Below are 22,591 nucleotides of genomic sequence, written 5' to 3' on the forward strand. Positions count from 1 at the left end.
CCTAAGACACCAAGTGAATTGAGCTGCAGAACTCATCGGAAGCAATGTATCTACACCCAAAGTAGGATTATAGGGATACTATATATTTTTTTATTTATTATTTTTTTTTTTTTTTTGGTTTTTTGAGACGGGGTTTCTCTGTGTAGCTTTGTGCCTTTCCTGGAACTCACTCTGTAGACATGGCTGGCCTTGAACTCACAGAGATCTGCCTGCCTGTGCCTCCCAAGTGCTGGGATTAAAGGTGTGCCAGGAAACTTTCTTTCAGCATACTATTTCCCTAATATCTCTATAGTTTTGTTTTCAAGATATTTATGATAAAGAATAATTTATCAGAGTATTAACAGATGTTATGAATTTTGGGCCAGTGAGACGGCTCAGTAAATAAAAATGCTTGCATAATCCTGACCACCTGACTTGCATCTTTGGAACCCATGGCAGAGAAAGAACTGACTCCCAAGAGTTGTTCTCTGGCCTCCATGTAGGCACCGTGAAATGCACACATGCACAGGCAAACACACTAATGATAATTATAAAAAATTATAATTGATTTCTCAAAAATCATTGAACAATGAAATAATATTAATAAACTTTATAATAAAACATTTAAAGAGAAAATAGCATTAAAATGTTTGCATAATTACAGATAATTTTAACACTTACACATTCTTTTTGGAAGTATTACAGGCAAATAAGACTTAAAGATGAACCGATTTTTACAATGAACAATATAACCTAGAAACAAAAACTTCTATGTCTCATGCCAGATATTAATTAAACAACCATTAAGAATTAAAACAACCTGAGTAATTTTTTGCTTTACAAATGAGTATCCAAAGTATACTAGAAAATTGAGTGCCCTTGGGTGTACAGAGTATTCCATAAGGTCATTGTGTTCCTAGGTCCACTTGTTGGGTTTATGACTTCAATTACCTACCAGCATTTTCACACAATAAAAACCTCAGAAGACAACAGTGCCCAATACAGTCTTAGTTAAATTTTATGATGTGTGCTTTTATTAATATCCTAAGGGATTAAAATACTAAGTTATAGAATTATTTCATATAAATGGATATGAGATAATGATTCCTGGTATCTTATTCTACATAGGAAATTCAAAATACTTTCTAAGTATTTTCAACTTAGCTGCTACAGTATGCTTATAAAATGAGAACGCTACATAAGGAATTCTGAAATGATCTTATTGTCTGTGTTGAGATTTGCTTCTACTGGTGAAGCATGAGACAATCATGGTCTAAGTGTGTTCACGTGTTCCTTTATAAAGTGGTCAAGTTTCTGCAGAAGCCAACTTGCTGTAAAAGTTTTCAAAATTAAGAACTCAGTGTATCCAAAGATGATTTTTTCTCTGAATCTCAAACCAACAAATTATCTAACATATAAGAAATAAAATTGGTATGCACATGTGTACAAGTCTTATAATTTTCATTCTGATACTAATGAGTTATCTAGCTGAATTCCATACAGTACCAGTTTTGTGGTTGCAAATGGCTTTAGCTATGAAAATTATATACAAGGAAATTAGGGGTGTTGCAGTACTTGGTTGCAAATAATTTACCATCTGGTGTTGGGTCAGAAAATGCAATTTCATTAGTGCTGAGAAAACAGCCAAACATGAAGCAATTCCTACAAAATAAAAAAAGAGAAAACCATTTATCAACTAAAATTTTAGATTTCGATTAAACATAAACAATTATATACATTAAACAATATAAGTAATCGGTCAAAACTACTACTGTTTTTGGTACCAGAATGCCTTGGATTTAGAGATGGATGTCCCATGGCATCATCTCAGATCAGAAACTCAAAGGTCCACAGACTGGAAAGAGAAAGAAAACTAATTTCCTCAAGATGACGTCTGACTTCCAAAAGTATACCATGGCATGTCCACACCACACACAAAACAAATGATAAACATACCACCACCAAAGAAAAATAAAAACTTATTTTTCTCAAACCAAATACAGATGTTTGAGAAGGCTAAAAAATCTAAAATTTCCTTGATCTTCTTCGACTGTAATTAAAAGTACTGAAAATAAAGTAGTTAAAAGGGGTTCAAGGTTGGTGAAATGGCTCAGTCACTTAAGGGCACTTACTGCCAAGTCTGATGACCTGAGTTCAAACTCCAGGATCCATATGGGGGTAGGAGAGAACTAATTCCTGCAAGCTGTCCTCTATACACATGCTATGACACATGTGTTACCTCCCCTGCCCTGCCCTACATACAAAATAAGTAAACAAATGTTAAAAAACCCTCCAGGGGATTCTGTAAAATAACTAGTTATACTCTAGGTTCATGCTATGGCACTTCTGGGAGGTGATGCCTAGTTAGAGGAAAGAGGTTGCTCAGACATGTTCTTAGGTGCTCCATCTTGCACCTGCTTCTTCTTGTATTTCCCTTTGTCTGCTGCTTGGGCGCCATGAGGTAAGTTGTTCTGCTCATCAGTGCCCTCCCTGCCATGATGGACTGACACTTCTGAAACACTGAGTCAAACTTAATCATCCCTACTTTAAATCAGGTCAAGCACCCTGTCACAGCCACAAAAAGGTAAAGCACTTCAAACTCTTCAATGTGGTAAAAACCAGATGGGCTAAGAAATGTCCCAGGTTAATGGAGATAAAGTCTAACCAAACCGGAACATGGGGCCAAATACTGGTGATTCCAGCACCTGGCAGGCTGTGGCAGAAACATCATTAGCTCAAGGACAGCCTGAGCTACACAGGGAGTGTCAAACAGGATAAAAACAAACAAACAAACCAGCCATCTAAAGCAGTGGTTCTCAACCTTCCCAATGCCACAACCCTTTAATACACTTCCTCATGTTGTGGTGACCCCCAACCATAAAATTACCTTTGTTGCTACTTTATAACTGTAATTTTATAGAGGAGCAGTGTCTCAGTTCCTAAGACCTTTGGAAATAAGTGTTTTCCAATGGTTAACCTATAGGTTGAAAACCGCTGATCTATAGAAACATAACCACTACACAACGTGACCTTGCATAGGGGAAAAAGACCAGTAAAAAGCATTTGAGATTAAGTCATGATAATGAAACCTGAACTATCAACTAGATAAAGACATTGGTACTATTTTTTGAACTTGACTGTTCTCTGGTTATATAAGAACACAAATATTCTTATTGTTAAGAAAAGTAAACTAGGCTGGGTGGCGGTAGCGCACACCAAAATCCCAGCACTCGGAGGCAGAGCCAAGCGGGTCTCTGTGAGTCCAAGGCCAGCTTGGTCTATGGAGTGAGATCTAGGACAGGCACCAAGACTATACAGAGAAACCCTATATCGAAGAACAAAAACAAAAAAAGGAAAATAAACTGGGGGCTGAAGAGATGGCTGAGTGTTGGGAGTACATATATACTTGTAGAAATGAAAGAGAATGGCCCTAAAGGCTCATATATTTGAATACTTGGTTCCTAGTTGGTAGAACTGTTTAAGTAGGATTAGGTGTGTCATTGGGGATGGGTTTTGATATTTCAAAAGCTCACGCCATTCCTAGTTAGCTTTCTCTGCCTCATGCTTGTGGATGAGATGTGAGCTCTCAGGTACTGCTCTAGGACCATGCCTTCCTGCCTGCCTACTGATGGTCACCCTGGAACCATGAGTCCCCAAATTAAATACTTTCTTTTCTAAGTTGCCTTAGTTATACTGTTTTGTCACAGTAATATACAAGCAACTAAAACAGAGGACCTGAGTTTGGTTTCCAGTACCCATATTGGGTGGCTCACAACTATCTGTAACTCTATCCAGCTCTGAGAGACCAGGATCTGATCTCTTTTGGCCTCCAAAGACACTGCACTCACATGGCTTACTCACATGGCTTACACACACACACACACACACACACACACACACACACACACACACACACGAACATAAAAACAATAAATTTTAAAAATAAAAGACAAAATGAGGTGTGCGTGGTGGTGCATGTTCATAATCCCATACTTGAAGCAGAAGAATCACTACTTCAAGACAAGCCAGGGCTAACAATGAGACTCTATCTCAACCATAAAACCCATCTGAAAAAGAAAAAAAAAAAAATGCAAGAAAGAAGGGAAGGAAAAAGAATTACTCTTAAGCTTTGGCATTGAATACATATTGAGTTAATGTCGACATTTGCCTTAGTCTGACTTTACCAGTATTTATACAGAAATGTTTTAGCAAAATTCTTTTGTTTGGCTAATGAGCCAGGGAAGGTTCTGGGAAAGCTAATAAGTCATTATGCAAGGTCTAGAGCTATTCTGTCTCCTTACCTGACAGTGTCCACCAGTCGTCTTGCAATGCGTTTTCTTCTTTTCAGTCTGTAGACCCAGATTCTACTTATCCCACAGACTGCAGGTTCTGGTACATCTGAACACCTCCAAGCTCTAGAACATTCTTTAGTGGCATTTGGTTCCGACAGGACACGAAAGGCCTGCAATGACACACAGTAATGTCTACAGTTAAAACTACAGACTTTTCTTTTAAAATGCAAACAAAAATCAAACTTTGAACTTTAAAAATCAAAATTCAAACTTTAAAACCTATCTATAGTTAATCAATCTCCAAAAAATAATATTCTATGTTCTTCCTTAAATTCTTATACTTCTGTGTATGAGTGTTCTTTCTGCCTGTATGCATGTGCACTTGTGTGCCTAATGTCTGCAGAGGTCAGACTATGAACCACAGGTTGACATTAAACTACAAGGCTTCTGCATAGGAAAGGACACAAGATGGTGAAAGACAACTTATGAGAAAACATCTATAAATCATACACATTGTAAGTTTAAGTCCAAAATATACAAGGAACTCAAGTTAATAGTAAGAAAATAACTCAAATTTTAAAAGGAAACAAGGGCCTGGTAAGATGGTTCAATAGGAAAAGCATTTGCTGTACAAAACTGACAACCTGAGGTTTATTTCCTAGAGCTCACAGTGGAAGGAGAGAACCAACTCCTTATGTGCCACACACCCATACATCATGTACACTATCATAATAAAATAAAATTTAAGAAGTGGGACAATGGCCTGACTACCCCTTTTGAAAAAGACCTATAAATGGTTCACAGGTGTTTAACGAAATGCTCAATACTACTATAATCAAAGAAATGCAAATTAGAACAAGGAGGTATCACATCATATCTGTTAGAATAGTTACATAAAAGTAAAGTCTTGGCCAAGAAGGGAACAAAGGGAACCCATATATGCAGCTGGTAGGAATGTAATAATCAGTAGTAGAAACAAAAACTATCCGACTCAGTGCTCTCACTTCAGGGTATGTCTACAAAAGAAAAAATAGGAGGTTGAAGATGCCTCTCAGGTTCACTGCAGCATCACACACAAAATCCCGGGTATAGAATCAACTTAAATGTCTGTCAATGAAGAAATAAAACAGTCAAGGAAATCCCATTCAACTATAACATCCATTTGGGGAAAATGGATGGACCCATAGGACATGCTAAGCACAATTAGCAATCACAAAATGGCAGATCTTACACAACCTAACAAATAGAGAATCTAAAAGTTGGACTCATAGAAGCAGAGAGTAAAATGGCTATTAGCAAGAACTAGAAGACAGTGAGGGGAGGTACTGGGGAATGTTTGTCAATGCTTCATTTAGTAAATTCTGGAGGCCTCCGAATGTTTGAATGTTTTAATGTATACATGCACGCATGTATAGGGTATGTCCAGTATAGTTAAGATACAGTTAAGCCAGACCCGGTGGCACAGGCCTGAAACACAGGAGGCTAAGGAAGAAGATCACAACTTCAAGGTCCACCTTATCAACTTGCAGAGAATTTCTTTCAGAAAGTTCAACCTGGTGTTCTAATCTATGGTGATATTATGAGTTAACTAAGTATATCAAGGCAGTTATCATTTTTATCACCACACTTACTTTCCTGTAAGGAAAACACTGAAGATGTTAACAATTCTTTTGTTTTTTTCAAGACAGGGGTTCTCTGTGTAGTTTTGGTGCCTGTCCTGGATCTTGCTCTGTAGACCAGGCTGGCCTTGAACTCACAGAGATCCACCTGCCTCTGCCTCCCGAGTGCTGGGATCAAAGCCGTGTGCCACCAACGCTTGGCAATTTCAGTAATTTTCAAGCAGGTATGCACACGTGCACAAACACAAAGTGGTACTGAAATCGACCTAGAGCCTTGTGCATGCTACTGGAATGCTCTACTGCTGACCTGCAGACCCCTCTCCTTTGGTTCTGTGTTGTTAGCAAAAGTGGTTTCTTTGCCTTCTTTCCCAGAACCAACTTTATTAAGGTATAACTGGCAATTAATGCATATTTGGTCTTATTGATAATACAAACAAGTTCCTTTTCTCTACTTTATAATAACAAGATAACTGTTTCTTTTAGATCACTGTTAATTAGTGTCTAAAACAGATTCTAGTTGGGCATAGTGGTGCACACCTTTAATCCCAGACTTGGGAGGCAGTGGCAGGAGGCTCTCTATGTGTTCCATTCTAGGCCAGCCATAGCTACAGAGATCCTCCTGCCTTAAAAAAAGTATATTCTAAGTGAGGAATAAGTAATGACTATTTTGTTAAATACATCCATGAAGCTGCTGTGTAATAACTTAGGTCTACAGATTCTTATATAAAAATCACTGCATTTTTATACTCCCAGGTAGGGAAACAGCTACATGAAAACAAACTTATTCTGCTTAAGACAGAATACTAAATACAATGTAAATAAGTGGATTTAGTTACAGTCAAAGATAGCTTAGTAACCTGAGACATACAGCATACCTGTTTGATGGGCTCTGCTATTAAACATCCCACTACTCTTTTTTCATCAATAAAGAGGAAAGTTTTGGTTTTGTTTGGACACATGGGAACAACCTGATGGAAGCCCAATTCCAGATCCACAAGTTCTTGGACGTCTTCTACCTGAGTTAAAAAACAAGGTAAATTTGTTTTAAAAATTACAACAAAACTAAATTTGTGTATACTCACAAAACATGATCACCATCTTTTAGCTTCTTTTACTTCTATTTCCCAAATTTAAATACACTCAAACTTATTTCAGAATTGATGTACACACCTGGTTCTTGTATATTTGGGGAACCAGCCTCAAATATTATACATCCCAGGGGCTCAGGAGAGAGAACTACTAACAGCGAGGACTATTTTCAGGAAATAGAATCTCAGCACACGAGTTCTATAGTCCACTTGCTTTAATTCCTCTGGCATAACATCCTTTATACACAGCTTCAGTTCTGTTCTCATGTCTAGCTCCTTTCTTGTCTAATTTCTCTATATTTATCTACTGTCCCCTCTAGGTTCTATCTTAATTACTTCATCTAGTTCTGTCCCTTCTAGGTTCTCATCTATCTAGTTCTTTCCCCTATCAGCTCCTCTCCCATCTCCTTCTCGCTCATCTGGTTCTTCCTCATCTTGTTCTTCCCCATCTGGCTCTTCCTCATCTTCCATCTCGTTCCTCTAGTCCTCTTTTAGCCCTTCAATCTAGTTCTTCCCCATCTCAGTTTGTTCCTCTCAAATTCTTACCCATCTAGTTCTTCCATTCTCTTTTCTCTTCTCTCTTGTGCCCTGGAAGTCCCGGTATATAAAAGGGAGGGTCCAAGCTAAACTGTGTAAAGCTATTACTTAACATCCACCTCTCCTAGGCGGTGTCTCCTTGTGGAATTTATCATAACTCAGGAGACTTGCATGTGGGCTGTTATTGTTAGTCCACCTGGGACTAACAATGGGCGCCCACCTGGGTGGTGTTTCCTGTAGTCCTTGAAAGTGGCCAAGGGAGATAATCTGATTCCAGAGAGAGCCTTTCCTAAGGCTGTTCTCCAAATACCTGGAATGTGTATGTCCAGAAAGTGATCAGTCCACACTGTTAGCCCTTCTTAGGGAAAAGTCAATTGGGAAAACTATGAAGGCACACATGATTTTCATAACAGAATACAGCTGATATATAACAAGCCAAGTAACACCAAAAACTTCTTGGGATTTGGCTTCCTCTGGAGGAATTCCCTGATTCCTCCAGGTAGTGACTTTGAGCTGAACCAGCTGAGTTCTTATGATATATTCCTGCGGCCCGCAGCACCTGGTACCTAGGGAAATGGACTTAAGAACCTGCTTTAAAGAACGCTTTTTAAGACACTCAGACAATCCTAGGAGAGAGGGTTCAGAGGCACCAGGTGGTTTCGCTTTAGTTTTATTATTCCTGTTGGCGACATTCAACTCAGAACTAACACATCCAATCCGGGCACTATAACCACTATGAACTATAAACGCTTAGGTCTATCAACAAGGAAGTTGCTGGCACACTAGTTCACACTTTACGAGTGGGCTTCTTGAGAAGAGAACGAGAAAAACAACCCCATACCTTTTTGATGGCATAACTTGGATCCTGTGGCAGGACCAGCACAATCTTCCCATCCCAAAACTCTGCTACTACCCGTTCTCTTTTCCAGCCCTGCCAAAGTGGGAGAGGGGGAAAATTGTTAAGTTACAAACAAAACACATAAAGTACTTTGGTTTGGAGAGGACTGGTGGTCAAACAATGAGTGACAGGAGAGGCGAGACGGAGGGAGGCTCTGGCCCTAACCACCCACCAAGTAGACAAAGGCTACTTAGCCTTCATCAGAGACAATTCTCTCTGTAGTGAATGGTGGAAAATACTCATGGCTATTCAGGGTGCTGAGAACAAATGTTTAGCCCTAACAGGACATGTATGCCATTCCCTCTAAGACTCAGAACATCACAGAAGAAACAATAGAAAGAGCCAGAAGACGGAGGAGAAGGGCTGTAAAGTGTATTTTTTTTTTTTTTTTTGCATCAAATTGCAATTGCATGACACAGCCATTGCAATTCTGAACTCACAGCAGCTGTAGCCCACACTGGACCTGAATAAGATCTGCTGAATTACCCGAGGGAGGCAGGTGGGCAGCAAACAAGCTGAGTTCCAAGAAGTGGAAGATCACAAAAAGAGGACACAATGGACTAAAGAGAGAGAAACCCAGGTCATTCTGAGGCCCAAATGCTTTCTCCTTTCAGCAACTCAGCACAGGTCTGACCCTGCGCGGCATTTGAATACTTGTCCCCTGCTGGTAGTGCTGTTTGAGAAGCCTTCAGGAAATGGAGCTCACTGGAGGAAGTGGGCTACTGCAGAGCAGGCCTGGAGGTTTTATAGTTGGGTTCCATTTTCTGTTCACTCTCTGCTTCCTGACCATGGATAACAATGTGACTGGCTCGCCGCCTCCTTCTGTAACCATGCCAGAAGCTATGTCTTCAGGATAGTGGGATGGTCCCCTTCAACTATAACCCAGAATAAACCCTTCCCTCTTTAAATTCATTCCTGCCAAGTATTTTGTCACAGTAGGGAAAAAAGTAATTAGTTCTGCACAAAGGAATGCGGAAGCTCTCATTCACACACCCCCCTTCAGTGTTTCTGCCCACATGCCTCCAAGTGTGTAGAACCTTACAGGGATCCAGTCCTCACGAGCCTAGTTCTGTGCTCAGTCACTTCTCTACTTCCAGCTTCTGTCAGCGAACCTTTCTATGCATGTGCGTATGTGACATGCACGCACTGGCAATGTCCTTCCATTTTTGCCCCATACTTGAAAAGAGCACATGTTCGTGGTTTTACCACTCTGATCCTGACATCCTGCAGAGGGCAGGGTTTACTTAGTCTAGTACAGTGGGGTTGCGAAATCTGAGACAGCTTTATGTAACTGCTACAAGCCACAAAAACACACAAAGTAGGATTTCAGTTGATTATGACAAACCTAATACCTGGAAGTAACCAAGGGCCTTCCAGAGGTCAAACTGAGGCTCAAGGAGCCATGGTGATATTTGGCTTTGGATTATCAGCTGTTTCCTGCTGTGAGTTTCTTGTGTGCTCTTGTAGCTTTTCCATCATTTATTGGGTACCATTTCCCCTCTACTAAAGGAATATTTAGATAACCTGGTACGCTGACAGCTATGATAGCTAGAACCCTAGTTCAAGCCTTCCTGTAATTATCATTGGCAGCATCCGGCCAGGTCCATCCCCAGAAGGAAGAAAGTACCTCATCAGAGATAGCTCTGTACTCTCTAAGAACAGACTTAAGCATCCAGACTACCTGTTTGAGAAAGCCTGGAGGATGTGCCAATTAAGCTTAGCTTCCTCCTTTCCCAAATCTTATCTCTACTTCCAGATCTCCCTTTAACTATCACCAGAGGCATCTAGCCGTGCACAGGTTGCCTAGCAACCGAGCATACTTTCCCCCACCCTGCAGAAAAACAGCAGATAGCTTGGACAGATAGGAACTACAGGAAAAAAGAAGGCAGTTTTGTTTTCTCCCATTGACCTAGTAACTTATAGATTCTTAACATTTTCTATTAATCACATTTAAGACTATAGTTGAGCACATAAGATCCCTCTTCTTAGATATTACCCGAATTTAGGCTTTAGTTAATTCATTTCCCCATTGGTCACTTCCCTTTGGGGTTGCAAATGATAATTAATGGTTATTGCCTCTCTATGTTATTCTTACCACCCCTCCATTTGACCCTGGAACCTCGCTTTGCACTGCCAAGGGATTACTCCTTGTAAGTGCATATATACCGGGACTTCCAGGGCACAGGGAGACGGAGAAAAGAGAATGGAAGAACTAGATGGGTAAGAACTTGAGGGACAAACTGAGATGGGGAAGAACTAGACTGAAGGGCTAGAAGAGAGTACTAGAGGAATGAGATGGAAGATGAGGAAGAGCCAGATGGGGAAGAACAAGATGAGGAGATGGGAGAGGAGCTGATATGGGAAAGAAGTAGATGGATGAGAACCTAGGAGGGGCAGAACTAGATGAAGGAATTAAGATAGAACCTGGAGGGGACAACAGATAAATGTAAAGAGAAATTGGGCAAGAAAGGAGCTAAAAATGAGAGCAGAGTATAAGCTTGTAGAGAGAGAACTGATAGAATAATAAAGTGTAGGGACTAAGGAATTTCGTGTACATAGACTCATTTCTTTTCTTCAAAAATTATCAGCTGGTTGTAGATTCTTCCCAGGCCCTGGGAGGGGGCTCTCGAGGAGCTGGACCCCCCTAGTCCCCGATATGTAGCAACTTAACCTTTAGATTAGGCATAGCTCCAGTCATGTTTGCCTCATATATGCAAGGACCTGAGTTTGAGGCCCAGCACTGAAGGATAACAAGCAAAGATAACTTTTTAATATCATCAACCTCATCTATTTGTATTTTTCAGGGTTGTGTAGGTGCCAACCAGAAGAAGACATTATGTGTCCTGCTCTTTCATTCTCTTACTTCTGTAAGACAGGGTCCTCAATGAAACTGTAACTATGCAGGCACCTAGGAGAGCCCAGAAATCCTTTCCCACACTCCTCCTTACAGCTCTGGGGTTCTAGACTCCTATGCAGCCCCATCTGGTGTATCAACCACTTTTACCCTCTAAGCCAGCAGTTCTCAACCTTCTCGATGCTGCAACCCCTTAATAGTTCCTCATGCTGTGGTGACCCCCACCTTAAAATTATTTTTTGTTGCTACTTCGAACTGTAATCTTGCTAATTTTATGAATATAAGTATCTGATATTTCTGATGGTCTTAAAAAGGTTGCGGCCCATAGGTTGAGAACCACTACTCTAAGCTATTTCCCCAGCTTGATGTGTTTGTTTTCTTTTCTTTTTTCTTTTCTTTTTTTTTTTTTTTTTGGTTTTTCAAGACAGGGTTTCTCTGTGTAGCTTTGGGCCTTTCCTGGAACTCACTTGGTATCCCAGGCTGGCCTCGAACTCAGAGATCCGCCTGGCTCTGCCTCCCGAGTGCTGGGATTAAAGGCGTGCACCACCACCACCGCCCGGCTTGATGTGTTTGTTTTCTTAAGACAGGATCTCATTCTTATAGCTCAAACTGACAGACTGGCCTGAAACTAACTACGTGCCAAAGACTAAATTCAAACTCACAATGATCCTCCTGTCTCAACCTCTTCCCAAGTTCTGGGATCCCAGGTGGGAGCTAACATACCCAGCTAACTTCTATTGCAAGTAGTGAAATATTTATGGATATATAGATCCGTCAACAATTAGGGCACAAAATGCCTCCTCCCATAGTTTTATTTAGAACAAACTGAGAGACTTCTTGACTCACCACATATTTAATGCCCTCCAGAAACCTGTGGTGATACTGGAGGTGCTGCATTTCGTCTTCAGGGTTGGAAGCAGTGTAGATCATACCACAAGACTTACACATAGTCGTCCCAAAATGTTTCTGACCTGCATCCTAAGAGCAAGCAAGCAAACAAACAAAAGCATAAACCCCAAGAATTGGATGAACAATGGACCTTCTTTAGGAAGGACACGAAAGACCAAGAAAAAGGCAAAGTCTCATTTCTGAGGCTTCTGTATTAATCATTGCTTCATCTTAAGTCATTTAGAGTGTTAAATTCTTTATCCTAGATGTCAAAACTCTTTGCCTCAATTATCAAGAATTGATAAAGTTCTACAAATTCCATTCTCATAAAGCATTGTTTTTAACGACACTGAAAATACTAGATCCTGAATTATTTAAGACAGGGATTGGCAGTTTTTTCTGTGAAAAGGTGGAAGTAAATACTTTAGGCTTTTCAGACCATGTGTGGTTTGTCATTGTTGTGTTTGAATATGACTTATTTGAACACTTGGTTCCTGGTCGGTTGGAGCTGTTTGGGAAGGTTCTGGAACCTTTAGGAGGTACAGCCTTGCTGGAGGAAGTACAGTCATTTAGCGGGCAGGCTTGTCCCATTTCTTGCTGTTGTCTCTGCTTCCTGTGTGAGGCTGAAATGGGGCCAGCCAGCTGTCTACCCTGGCTGCCTGTAGTTTTTTCTTCCTCATCATTGGGACTGCCCTTTGGAACCAGAAGCCAAAAACACTCTTCTACGAGTCACGGTATATTTTATCATAGCAACAGAAAAGTAACTAATACAGTCATATATTCTCTTTGCTTTAAAACTTCTGGAAGCCTGAGCTTGGAGACACAGACTTATAAGAGCTACCTCAGAGGACGACTTCAAGTTCAAGGCTGGCTTGTACAATTTAATAAAATTCTGTCCCAAAATAAAAAGCCTTGGGGGTACAGTGTAGCTTAGTGGCAGAGCCTTGACTATCCATGAAGGAAACCAACAGGCTTAATTCCTAGAACCATAAACAAACAAAAACATATAAAAATGTTGACTACCATTTTCAGCTCACAGATTCTAGAACTGGATCCAGTCCATGGCCATGTTAACATTGTTAAACTTAGTTCTGGTTTAAGGTTGCTACTTCCATTGCATCTTTTGTTGATGAATGATTTTCTTACCGGGGAACAAACCATCCATAGCATCCTACTCAAATACTGGCACCACGAGCTCCCAAGTACTGGCTAGCTTTGAATGCTGCTACCACAACAAAACTGGCAATTACAAACCTGAAAAATCTACAACCCAAGATAACCATGCTAGAAGGCTGACTGCATGTTCTACATGTGGAAAGGGTTTATTTTAAATTTACTCACAATGATGAGCTGGTCTTTTCCTCCTTTATTTGTATCTCTGGAATTCAGATTTTTCTGCACAATTGTCTGCTGCAAGAAGTTAGCACATGCAGTGGATCCCAGGGAAGACTGCTCTTCAGGTGGAGACCTTTGAAAGAGAAAGTTGGTAAATATCACTGAACAGTGGCAAACCTGAGGTCCACCCAGAAATAATCATTCCTCAAAAAAACATAATGAGTAAATTCAGTGTCAAGACTCAAGTCCAGATCTGATTTACATCCAAAAACTTTCCTCTGTAGTATCAGGCACACATATATAGAATTACTTTGGAAGCTAACTTCACTCTAAAAATGGACTTTTCTTTGCTGTCAGATCTTAGGAAAATATTTACCCATTTAAATAAAGAAATTCCTAGGTAGTTCACATTGAATCTCACAGACCCAAGGCAACCATAGAGCCACCAGCATATTAGGATCTGGCAACTTTTTACTTGGTGGGCACTTGAGTGCCAGTGAGAAACCCTGTCTCAGAAAATCAGGTGAACAGTTCCTTAGGAATGTCATCCAAGGTTGACCTTGGACTTCCACAGGCATGTGTGCACATGTACACACACACACACACACACACACACACACACACACACACACACACACACAGGATTGGGGAAAGAGAGAGAGGAAGAGAGCGAGAGACAGACAGACAGAGAGGAGAGAACTTGGCCAAAAATTTCTTTGCTGAATACCTACTCATTGAACACCAAATGGGTGGAAAAACAATGTTTTTTTAGCATGATGTTTAGACAATATAAAACTTGGGCCGGGCGGTGGTGGCGCACACCTTTAATCCCAGCACTCCGGAGGCAGAGCCAGGCGGATCTCTGTGAGTTCGAGGCCAGCCTGGGCTACCAAGTGAGTTCCAGGAAAGGCACAAAGCTACACAAAGAAACCCTGTCTCGAAAAACCAAAAAAAAAAAAAAAAAAAAAACTTGGATCTTCTACTTGTCATGTTCTAACTACCTATACCACCTCCCCATCACAGTATTTAACTTCAGCCATGACTTATAATAGCATTAAACTACTCTTAATTATTTACTTCTCTGGTCACAATTTTTCCCATCTGTAAAATGCAAAGTACAAGTATCTATGATTATAAATGCCCATTAAAATTTAGTTGTCATTAACATATTGTCACCTGGGGAAAGCAATATAGCCCAATGAGCTTTTGATTCAAATGTGAATTCTATTCCTGGGCCTAGCACTGTCACCCACTAGCTGTGCAGGGGTGGCTAAGTTACTTAGATTCCTCAGCTGAGATGTGATTGTAACAATACCAATAGTACTTACCTTCTAGATTGTCCTGAGGATCGGTAAGTGAAATAAGAAACTAATTCTACAAGCCTGGTACTATATAATAAATGACAGTTATTACTCAAGTCCATGAAGATCTATTCCATCTCTACGAAAAAAAAAATTAATCTTCTATTCTCAATATTCTTATTTCTCCTTAGTGATACAGAAAAAAAAATGAAGTAGCTTTATAAGAGAAAAGGAAGCCTATCTAATTAATAAAATTAGGATGAGAGAGCAAAAATAATTCCTACCTTTTTGTACTCACTGAAGAAACACTGAAGATGGGAAAGACGACAGACTCGGGAGAAACTGTTAGGGGGAAAACCAGCAATAGTTGCATTACCAAAGAAAATCTAAGCTCACTCATAAGCCTTTGAAAGTTAGTAAGAACAAAACATTACATTCAAGAGTCAACCATAATCAAGATAGTATAAATTGCCAAAAGTAGACAGGCAGATCAATGGAACAAAGCAGATCAGAAATTGCCCTACACAAATAAATCAATGACTTTTGGCAGAGTCAAAGGTCATCTTTGACAGATGGTGCTAGAACAATTGGGCACTCATTCAAAATGGGTCACCAATCAAAATGTAAATCATGAAAGTATAGGCTAAACCTGTGTCACTGGATTAGAGACATCAACAGGACCTCATGCTAAAACATGAAGATGAAGACCCACAGAAACAAATGTGTGTGTTCTCCAGTCCTGTCTGGAGAGAAGGCCTCTCAGCAACAGCACTCTAGTAACATACTCAGAGCCCATATCTTGATTTCTACATACCATCCTCCAATAAAAGGAGTCAAAGTTCTGTGGAGAAATTGCAGATTCTAGGGGCTGGAGCAAGGAAAATACAGAATGAGCCCATAGCAACATGTAGAAATCAGGAACTAAGACAGCGCTCAAAAAAACAAGTTGAGACATGCCAAAGAGAACTAACCTGAAAAACAGCCCTCATGGTCAAAACAGAACAATTTGAGTAATAAAAATATATTGGATTTAAACCCAAAGTGTAAAATAAATGTTCACTTATCCATAATGACACATATCCATGAGTTCATTTGTTTATTTAAATGAGGGAATAAATAAAAAGATAAATCTGAAAACATTTAACTTCTTTTTTTTTTTTTTTTTGAGACAGGGTTTCTCTGTGTAGCTTTGCGCCTTTCCTGGGACTCACTTGGTAGCCCAGGCTGGCCTCGAACTCACAGAGATCCGCCTGGCTCTGCCTCCCGAGTGCTGGGATTAAAGGTGTGCGCCACCACCGCCCGGCCTAACATTTAACTTCTTAAAGAGCTTAGGTAGGGCTGATAAGATAGCTCAGTAGATAAGTCACCTGAGGTGGAGGACTGATCCCAAGTTCAACACACGTAATAAAAAACAAACAGATGCAGAGTTTGGTGCCTGTAATCCCAGTACTCCTACGGGGAGATGGAGTCAGAGGAGAATCATCAAGGCAGTTTACAGGCCAGTTAGCGGGGGTACAAAAACAGAAACAAGAGTCCCTGACTAAACAAGGTGGAAACAGAGAACCCACTCCAGAAAGCTATCCTCTGACCCACACACATGCATCATGCCATAAGGGCACCTATACTTGCATGGACAATAGTAATAAATAGAGAACTTAGGAAATTTAGAAATAGCCAGAGTTACTTAAGGATAAATTTGTTTTTTTTCCTGTCTGATGTTTTAACCTAAAAATCTCCTTTCCTACTTTTCAAAACTTACTGCTCTGCTTTACCAGAGGCAATAGTTCCTAGAGATAAATAGAAATTAATATAGGCACAGTCATTTTTTTAAAGGCCCAGAAAAAATTAGTATATATAAAATTTCAAATTGATATGCACAGTGAAGCTTGTTACAAGTTGCTAGGCTGAATAATGTAGATTTTCTTACTTACTTGTCTTGTTCTCACCAAGTGCATTCTCTGAAGGAAAACTATGTTCATCAAGTTTACATTCTTCTGAAGAAAGTTCAGCACCTGAGGAATTCTGAAATTAATGAACAGGTTAGGAAGTCCTAATTCTTAGTTGTCTTCCCTTGAGTGAACGGATCTCAACCGACTGATCATGCATAATACTTCAGAACATGATTCATCAATTTTCAATCTATTTTTAAGGAGAATTTCCTTTGCATTCATTGAATATGGATCACCTTTTAACCATCAGAGCATAGACTGCCATATTTATAAAAATGCACGCTTCAAGGACTGGAGAGATGGTGTAGTGGTTAAGAGCTCTGGCTGCTCCTCCTGAGGACCCAGGCTTCCTTCTCAGCACTCACATGGTGGTTCTAGTCTGTAGCTCCAGTTCCAGGGAATTCAATTCCCTCTTTTGGCCTGAAGACTCTATACACACATGCACATACCTACATACAAGCAAAACACTCATACATATTAAAAATAATAAATCTTTTTAAAAAAGTATACTTCCAGATATAGACGGCAGAATGAAAATTATAGACCATTCTTTTCACAATAATGAAATTAACTTTTAAAAGTTAGTGAAAATGGAAAAATAAACTTTCTCAAACTAGAAAGGGATAATTCTCATTACGGACTTTAAAAAACAATAACCAAGGCTGGAGAGACAGGTAGGTTGGTTGCTTGCTTTGCAGTATGAGGACCTGAGTTAGATTCCAGCATCTGGTGGTGCTTGTAATGCCCAGGCCAGGGAAGCACAGACAGGCAACATAATTGGATCCTGGGCCAATGAAGAGATCCAGTCTCAATAAATAAATAAATAAATAAATAAATAATCTCCCAAGTAGATGGCACCTGAGAAACACTTGTCATTGGCCTCTCACTTCCAATGTGTGTGCATGCAGGTACACACACAATAATAGCAACCACATTCTGGAATCATTAGAGGGAGTTTTGCCCATAATAATTCCTATTTTTTAATAGTAGCAGAGAACAACAAAAAGCAAAGTAGAGAAAGTCCTGCTTACATTTCAAAAAATACTACCTAAAGCCTAGAGGTCTCATTTTTCTACCAGTCTTTATTTTCTCATTTTATACAGGTAGTCCTCCAAACTGTAAAGAAAATCAAATTTCATTTACTTATGTGAGCTACATAATTATATACCTAATTTATATCTAAGCTTTATTAAATCGCCAGCTGTTCTTAAATGATACATTTAACTTTACCTTTCTTAGTTTCTCATTTTTACTTCTTGCATCCAGTAGGTCAATATTCAATTTCTCTTTCACTAACAAGGACTTTGGCACTTGCTTTGCCTCTGGGACAGCATCTTCAGTCACGTCTGGTCCATTTTTCTCTAAGTGTGGTAATGGCTTATCTTCCAAGGATGATTTTTTAATGGAGTTTCTTTTTCTAACAAAAAATGCTGCTCCACCCTGGAGTGTAACTTGTGGTTTTATTTTCTGGCTTAGAACCCGAGGCGGAGTATTTGGATGGTTTTCTGCTGGATAACAACTATTCTCTTTATCCACAACTGGCTTATAGATCATTTGATTTGGCTTGGAGTTTTTAGGGTTTCTTGATAGAGACTTGATGCGCTTATAATTTGGTTGATATTTAGCAGTTAAACTCTTCTGTGGTTTTTTGTTCTTCTTGGTACAGATGGGTTTTCTCTGCATTTTTTCTGTCACACTGGAAAAAGATTTATCTTCATCTTTAGTTGCTAGACAAATAGATCTACATTCTCTTATCAACTTCCTCTCAAGTGGATTGAGGTATTGCTTATTTTTATTGTAGAAAGATACAGTAGACACTGCAGATTTAAATAGTGAACTGTAGTTTGCAAAAGACAACCTATTGTCTTCTGGTGTTTTGAGAGGACTTGAAGTGAAATGGCCTTGGTAGGAGCATGACTTTTCTTCCTTTTGGTCACTGCTTTGACAAGTTTGTTTTTTATTAGGTGATGGATACAGATTTTCAGAAAATTCAGAAAAGCTTACTTTGTTTGATGAAATATCTGTTAATAGGCTATGAAAAGAAAAAAAAAGTTCATCTGTAAGTTCAGCATTTTTCTTCAAAATTTATTTAGATCTACTAATAAACTTCTCCTCGCTAGTCACATGAAAATAATACATCCCTCTCCATTGTTTGACATATTCATATTACCTATTAGTTTAACAGAACCCTCAAATTCTGTCTTTATTAAATCAAGCATTTAAATGTATTTCTAAAGATAACTTTCAGAAGCCAGGTTTGGTGGCACACACCTTTGATCCCAGCACTCAAAGATAGAGGCAGGCAGATCTCTGAGTTTAAAACCAGCCTGATCTACATATGGAGTTTCAGAACAGCCAAGACTATATAAAGACCCTGTCTCAAAGAAAACAAAAACAAAACAGAAAGATAACATTCATAAAAGCAAATGGTGTTTACAAAGAAGCTTTGCTATACATACATGTATGTGTATTTCACAGTCTATTTCTCTGTCCTCCACTGGCTCTGGGCACAGCAGCACTTACATTTATTTAATCCCAGCACTCAGGCGGCAAAGGCAGGCAGATCTCAACGAGTCTGAGGCTAGCCTGGTCTACATGGTTAAGATTGTCTCAAATAAAAAACAAACAAGAAGCCAAAGGGCTAGAGGGATGGCTCAGCTGCTGGGGGCACTGGCTGCTCTGCCGGAGGACCCAGGTCTGAGTACCCACACATAGTGCTTCACAAACCATCTGTAGCTTCAGTCCATCTATGGGAACTGTATCCATGGGGTACACAGACATAAATACAGACAAAACACCTCCAAGAATTAAATATTTTTTTAAAAACTTACAAATTATTCTCCATGTATTGCTCCCAACTAGCTATTTAAATACCCTGTGGTATTTAAATATGGTAAATTTTCTGTAATAAACTGTCTCTTTGAGGCCTTTTTGTATCTCTGGCATGACTGGATTTTTCCAGTTCATATGAGTTCATATGTAGCCTGGTGGTGGTGGCCTACCTCTTTAATCCCAGCACTCGGGAGGCAGAGGCAGGAGGATCTCTGTGATTTTGAGGCCAGCCTGGTCTACAGAGGGAGTTCTAGGAAAGCAGGGGCTACACAGGGAAACCCTGTCTCAGGGAAAAACAATCAAACAAACAAACAAAAGAGTTCATATGTATAGGTTAAGATTTACCTATCGCCATTATCAGCATTCAGATTATGTCGTTTCCTCTTCCTTGGAGTAAAAGCTGCCATCATTTTAACTGAATTCCTAAAAGCAATAAATAGGTCGGTAATAATAAAGTCATCAAATAGATAGAAAAGGCACTACGCCAAAATTGTATTTCAAAAATCTTAATTCCAGCCGGGCAGTGGTGGCACACGTCTTTAATCCCAGCACTTGGGAGGCAGAGGCAGGTGGATCTCTGAGTTCAAGGCCAGCCTGGTCTACAGTGGGAGTTCCAGGGCAGTAGGGGCTACACAGGGAAACTTTGTCTGAGGGGGAGGTTGGGGAGTTGGGATTCCAAATAAATGATTGCAAATAAATACCGAAAGAAATAGTGCCTCACATAGCCAAGGCTGGCCTCAAATTCAAGCTCACTTTGTAGCCAAAGATGAACTTAGAGAACTTTTGAGCTTTCCAGGGATTATAGACTGAGCTAACATGCCTGTCTCCAAATAACAGATTGATTATTTATTTATTTATTTATTTATTTGTTTATTTATTTTTAGCAAACTAGTCAGGTTGCTAATAGGAGGCTGAGGCAAAAGGATCCCGAGTTTGAGGCCAGCCTGGGTCACAGGGGTTGCAAAAAGAGAAGGAAAGCAGTCAATTACTCTGAGACTTAAACAGTGACAGAAGGAAGGGAAGGAGGGTAGGTTGGGGAAATACCGCACGCACCTCGGCATCAGAGCAGCAAGGTGAGCCCACTAACAAGACCAGGTGGACCCTCATTAGGGGCACACTTCCCTTGAAGGAAACCAATGCCATCAAGTTTGAGCCCTCCTGGGAGGCCTTCCTTGGCACTGCCCTCCTTTCAGAATGCCCACGGATGGACGCTCTTGTCCCCAGCTTTCCTCGCACCCTCTGCCTCTTCCACACTCCACTTGGCATACATACATTCTGGCGAACCATCTCCCCAGCCTGCACGTTCAGTGACCGCAGAGCCTGTGCGGACCCTTCCTGGAAATCTGAGCAAGGGAATGGGGGGAGGGCAATCGTCCCCCACAGGTCGCCGCTGGGCTCCCTCGCAGGAGCTTCCGTATTTATCAAGGACGCGGACCGCGTCCCGCAGCTGCTTTGGAGATGCAGCGGGCAAGCCTCTGCCCACTGGGAGAAAACCCTAGCACGTTCTTTCCTCCCTTCGGATCCGGCATGTCAGTCCCACGGAATCCCACAAGCGCGACCTCTAAGGCAAATGGAAAAGTCTGCGGGGTTCAGGGACGACCCACCCCGGGTTGCGTGAGAAGCCGGCACCGGGAGGCACCGGCCCCGCGTGAGGAGCAGGCGGCGTCCGCCCACAGCCAAGTCCCCTGCCCCGTGACGTTACCCGCGTTCCTCAGGTCTCTCGCTGGCTCGGCGTCCACTCCGGCCGGGGACCCACGCTGAGAGCTCTCCGCACCTCGGCGACCCCACCACTCTCCTCGCAGGAGCCCGGCGCTCTGCCAGGGCGTTCAAATTCACGCGCGCCACTTGAGACCAACGCCGCTGCATTCCGATTCGTCGCTGCTCAGCGCTTCCGAGGGCCTGAGCCGTGATTGGTTGCTCGCCAGTCCTTGCCCCGCCTCCGGGGTGGTGGCCTCCAAGATTCTCCCGCCCTGCTGAGAGGCAAAGCCGACCGGGGTCAAGGAAGCCACGCCTCCTCAAAAAAAAAAAAAAAATCCTGCAATAACCTCCCGCTCCAGACTACAGGCCGGTGAACGTGCATTATGGGAATTGTAGTTTATGGTTCAGCTGAAGCGGAAGTAAAATTCTGAGGTGGTTGGTGTAAGTAGTTTACATAAAGTGATATCTCCAAGATACTGAAGGCTCTCACTTTTCATATTTGAAGTCTGATGATTGGTTTTGCTTTTTAAAAAATTAATAGTATTTTAGGTTTCCATTTCATTATTTTATTCTTCAAATTATGGCATGAACAATCACTAAATTCTTAAGTGTTAGATACTTGACATGTTTTAAAAAAGATTTTATTATTTTTAATTATTCTCATGTCTGCGAGTGGGTATGTGCATATAAGTGCAGGTACCAGCAGAAGCCAGAGGAGTTGGATTCCCTGGATCAAGTTTTAGACAGTTGTAGGCCATTCAATGTGGGCATTGGGAATTGCACTCAGGTACTCTTCAAGAGTAGTATGTGTTCTGAATAGCTGAGCCCAAAAAATATCTCCAGCTTGATGCTTTATAAATTTTATTTCATTTACTCCTCACCACAATCTATGAAGTTTGTATCACCATTCCTACTTTACAGAAAATTAAAGCCAAGACCTGAAGACAATTGCTATTTATGCAGAAGGCCTGTGCCACCCCACCCAGCTCTACTTTATTGTGTGTTCTTTAGCAAGTGGAAATGTTCTTAAAGCACTCACAGGTTTTTTAAGGAGTCATGAGCTTCTAGCAGTCTCAAACACAGGTTTAGTTCTAAATGAGTTTAAGTGATGTCGTTCTTCATAGAACAAAATTGGCTGGAACGGGTGACAAATGACTGGCAATTTAGTTCTTTTCATGATTCGTGAACAGGTCAACATCTAGGTTAGAAGACAGAATGAAAGTTCCCATTGCATAATGGTAGAATGGTGTGTTTTGTTGAGGGAGATGTCTTTGAAACTGAGGCCTTGCTACCCCATATTTACCTACAACTTAAAATTGGG

General features: G+C 40.7%; 1 protein-coding gene across 1 annotated transcript; it reads right to left on the reverse strand.

Annotated features, from left to right (window-relative positions):
* Positions 1-521: 521 nt before the first annotated feature.
* On the reverse strand, positions 522-21,565 carry Esco2 (establishment of sister chromatid cohesion N-acetyltransferase 2). The gene is made up of 11 exons (XM_006988775.4): positions 21,275-21,565; positions 19,918-19,995; positions 17,971-18,772; positions 16,723-16,813; positions 15,076-15,133; positions 13,497-13,623; positions 12,114-12,245; positions 8,357-8,446; positions 6,766-6,906; positions 4,281-4,441; positions 522-1,641 (listed from the first exon to the last, which is right to left on the reverse strand). Exons 1-11 carry the CDS (start codon positions 21,436-21,438, stop codon positions 1,509-1,511), a joined length of 1,977 nt encoding a protein of 658 aa, XP_006988837.2. The 5' UTR covers positions 21,439-21,565; the 3' UTR covers positions 522-1,508.
* Positions 21,566-22,591: the final 1,026 nt, after the last annotated feature.

The sequence above is a fragment of the Peromyscus maniculatus genome, chromosome 9, assembly GCF_049852395.1.
Source record: "Peromyscus maniculatus bairdii isolate BWxNUB_F1_BW_parent chromosome 9, HU_Pman_BW_mat_3.1, whole genome shotgun sequence".
Classification (NCBI taxonomy): Eukaryota; Metazoa; Chordata; class Mammalia; order Rodentia; family Cricetidae; genus Peromyscus; species Peromyscus maniculatus.

What these genes read in the sequence shown, in the direction of transcription:
- Esco2 (XM_006988775.4), bottom strand. Translation starts at nt 21,438, where the DNA reads ATGCAGCGGCGTTGGTCTCAAGTGGCGCGCGTGAATTTGAACGCCCTG. An exon ending in GAGAGACCTGAGGAACGCGG is followed by an intron (nt 19,996 to 21,274) that starts GTAACGTCACGG and finishes TATTGCTTTTAG; the next exon opens with GAATTCAGTTAAAATGATGG. An exon ending in TAGCAGAGCCCATCAAACAG is followed by an intron (nt 4,442 to 6,765) that starts GTATGCTGTATG and finishes GTGTCATTGCAG; the next exon opens with GCCTTTCGTGTCCTGTCGGA.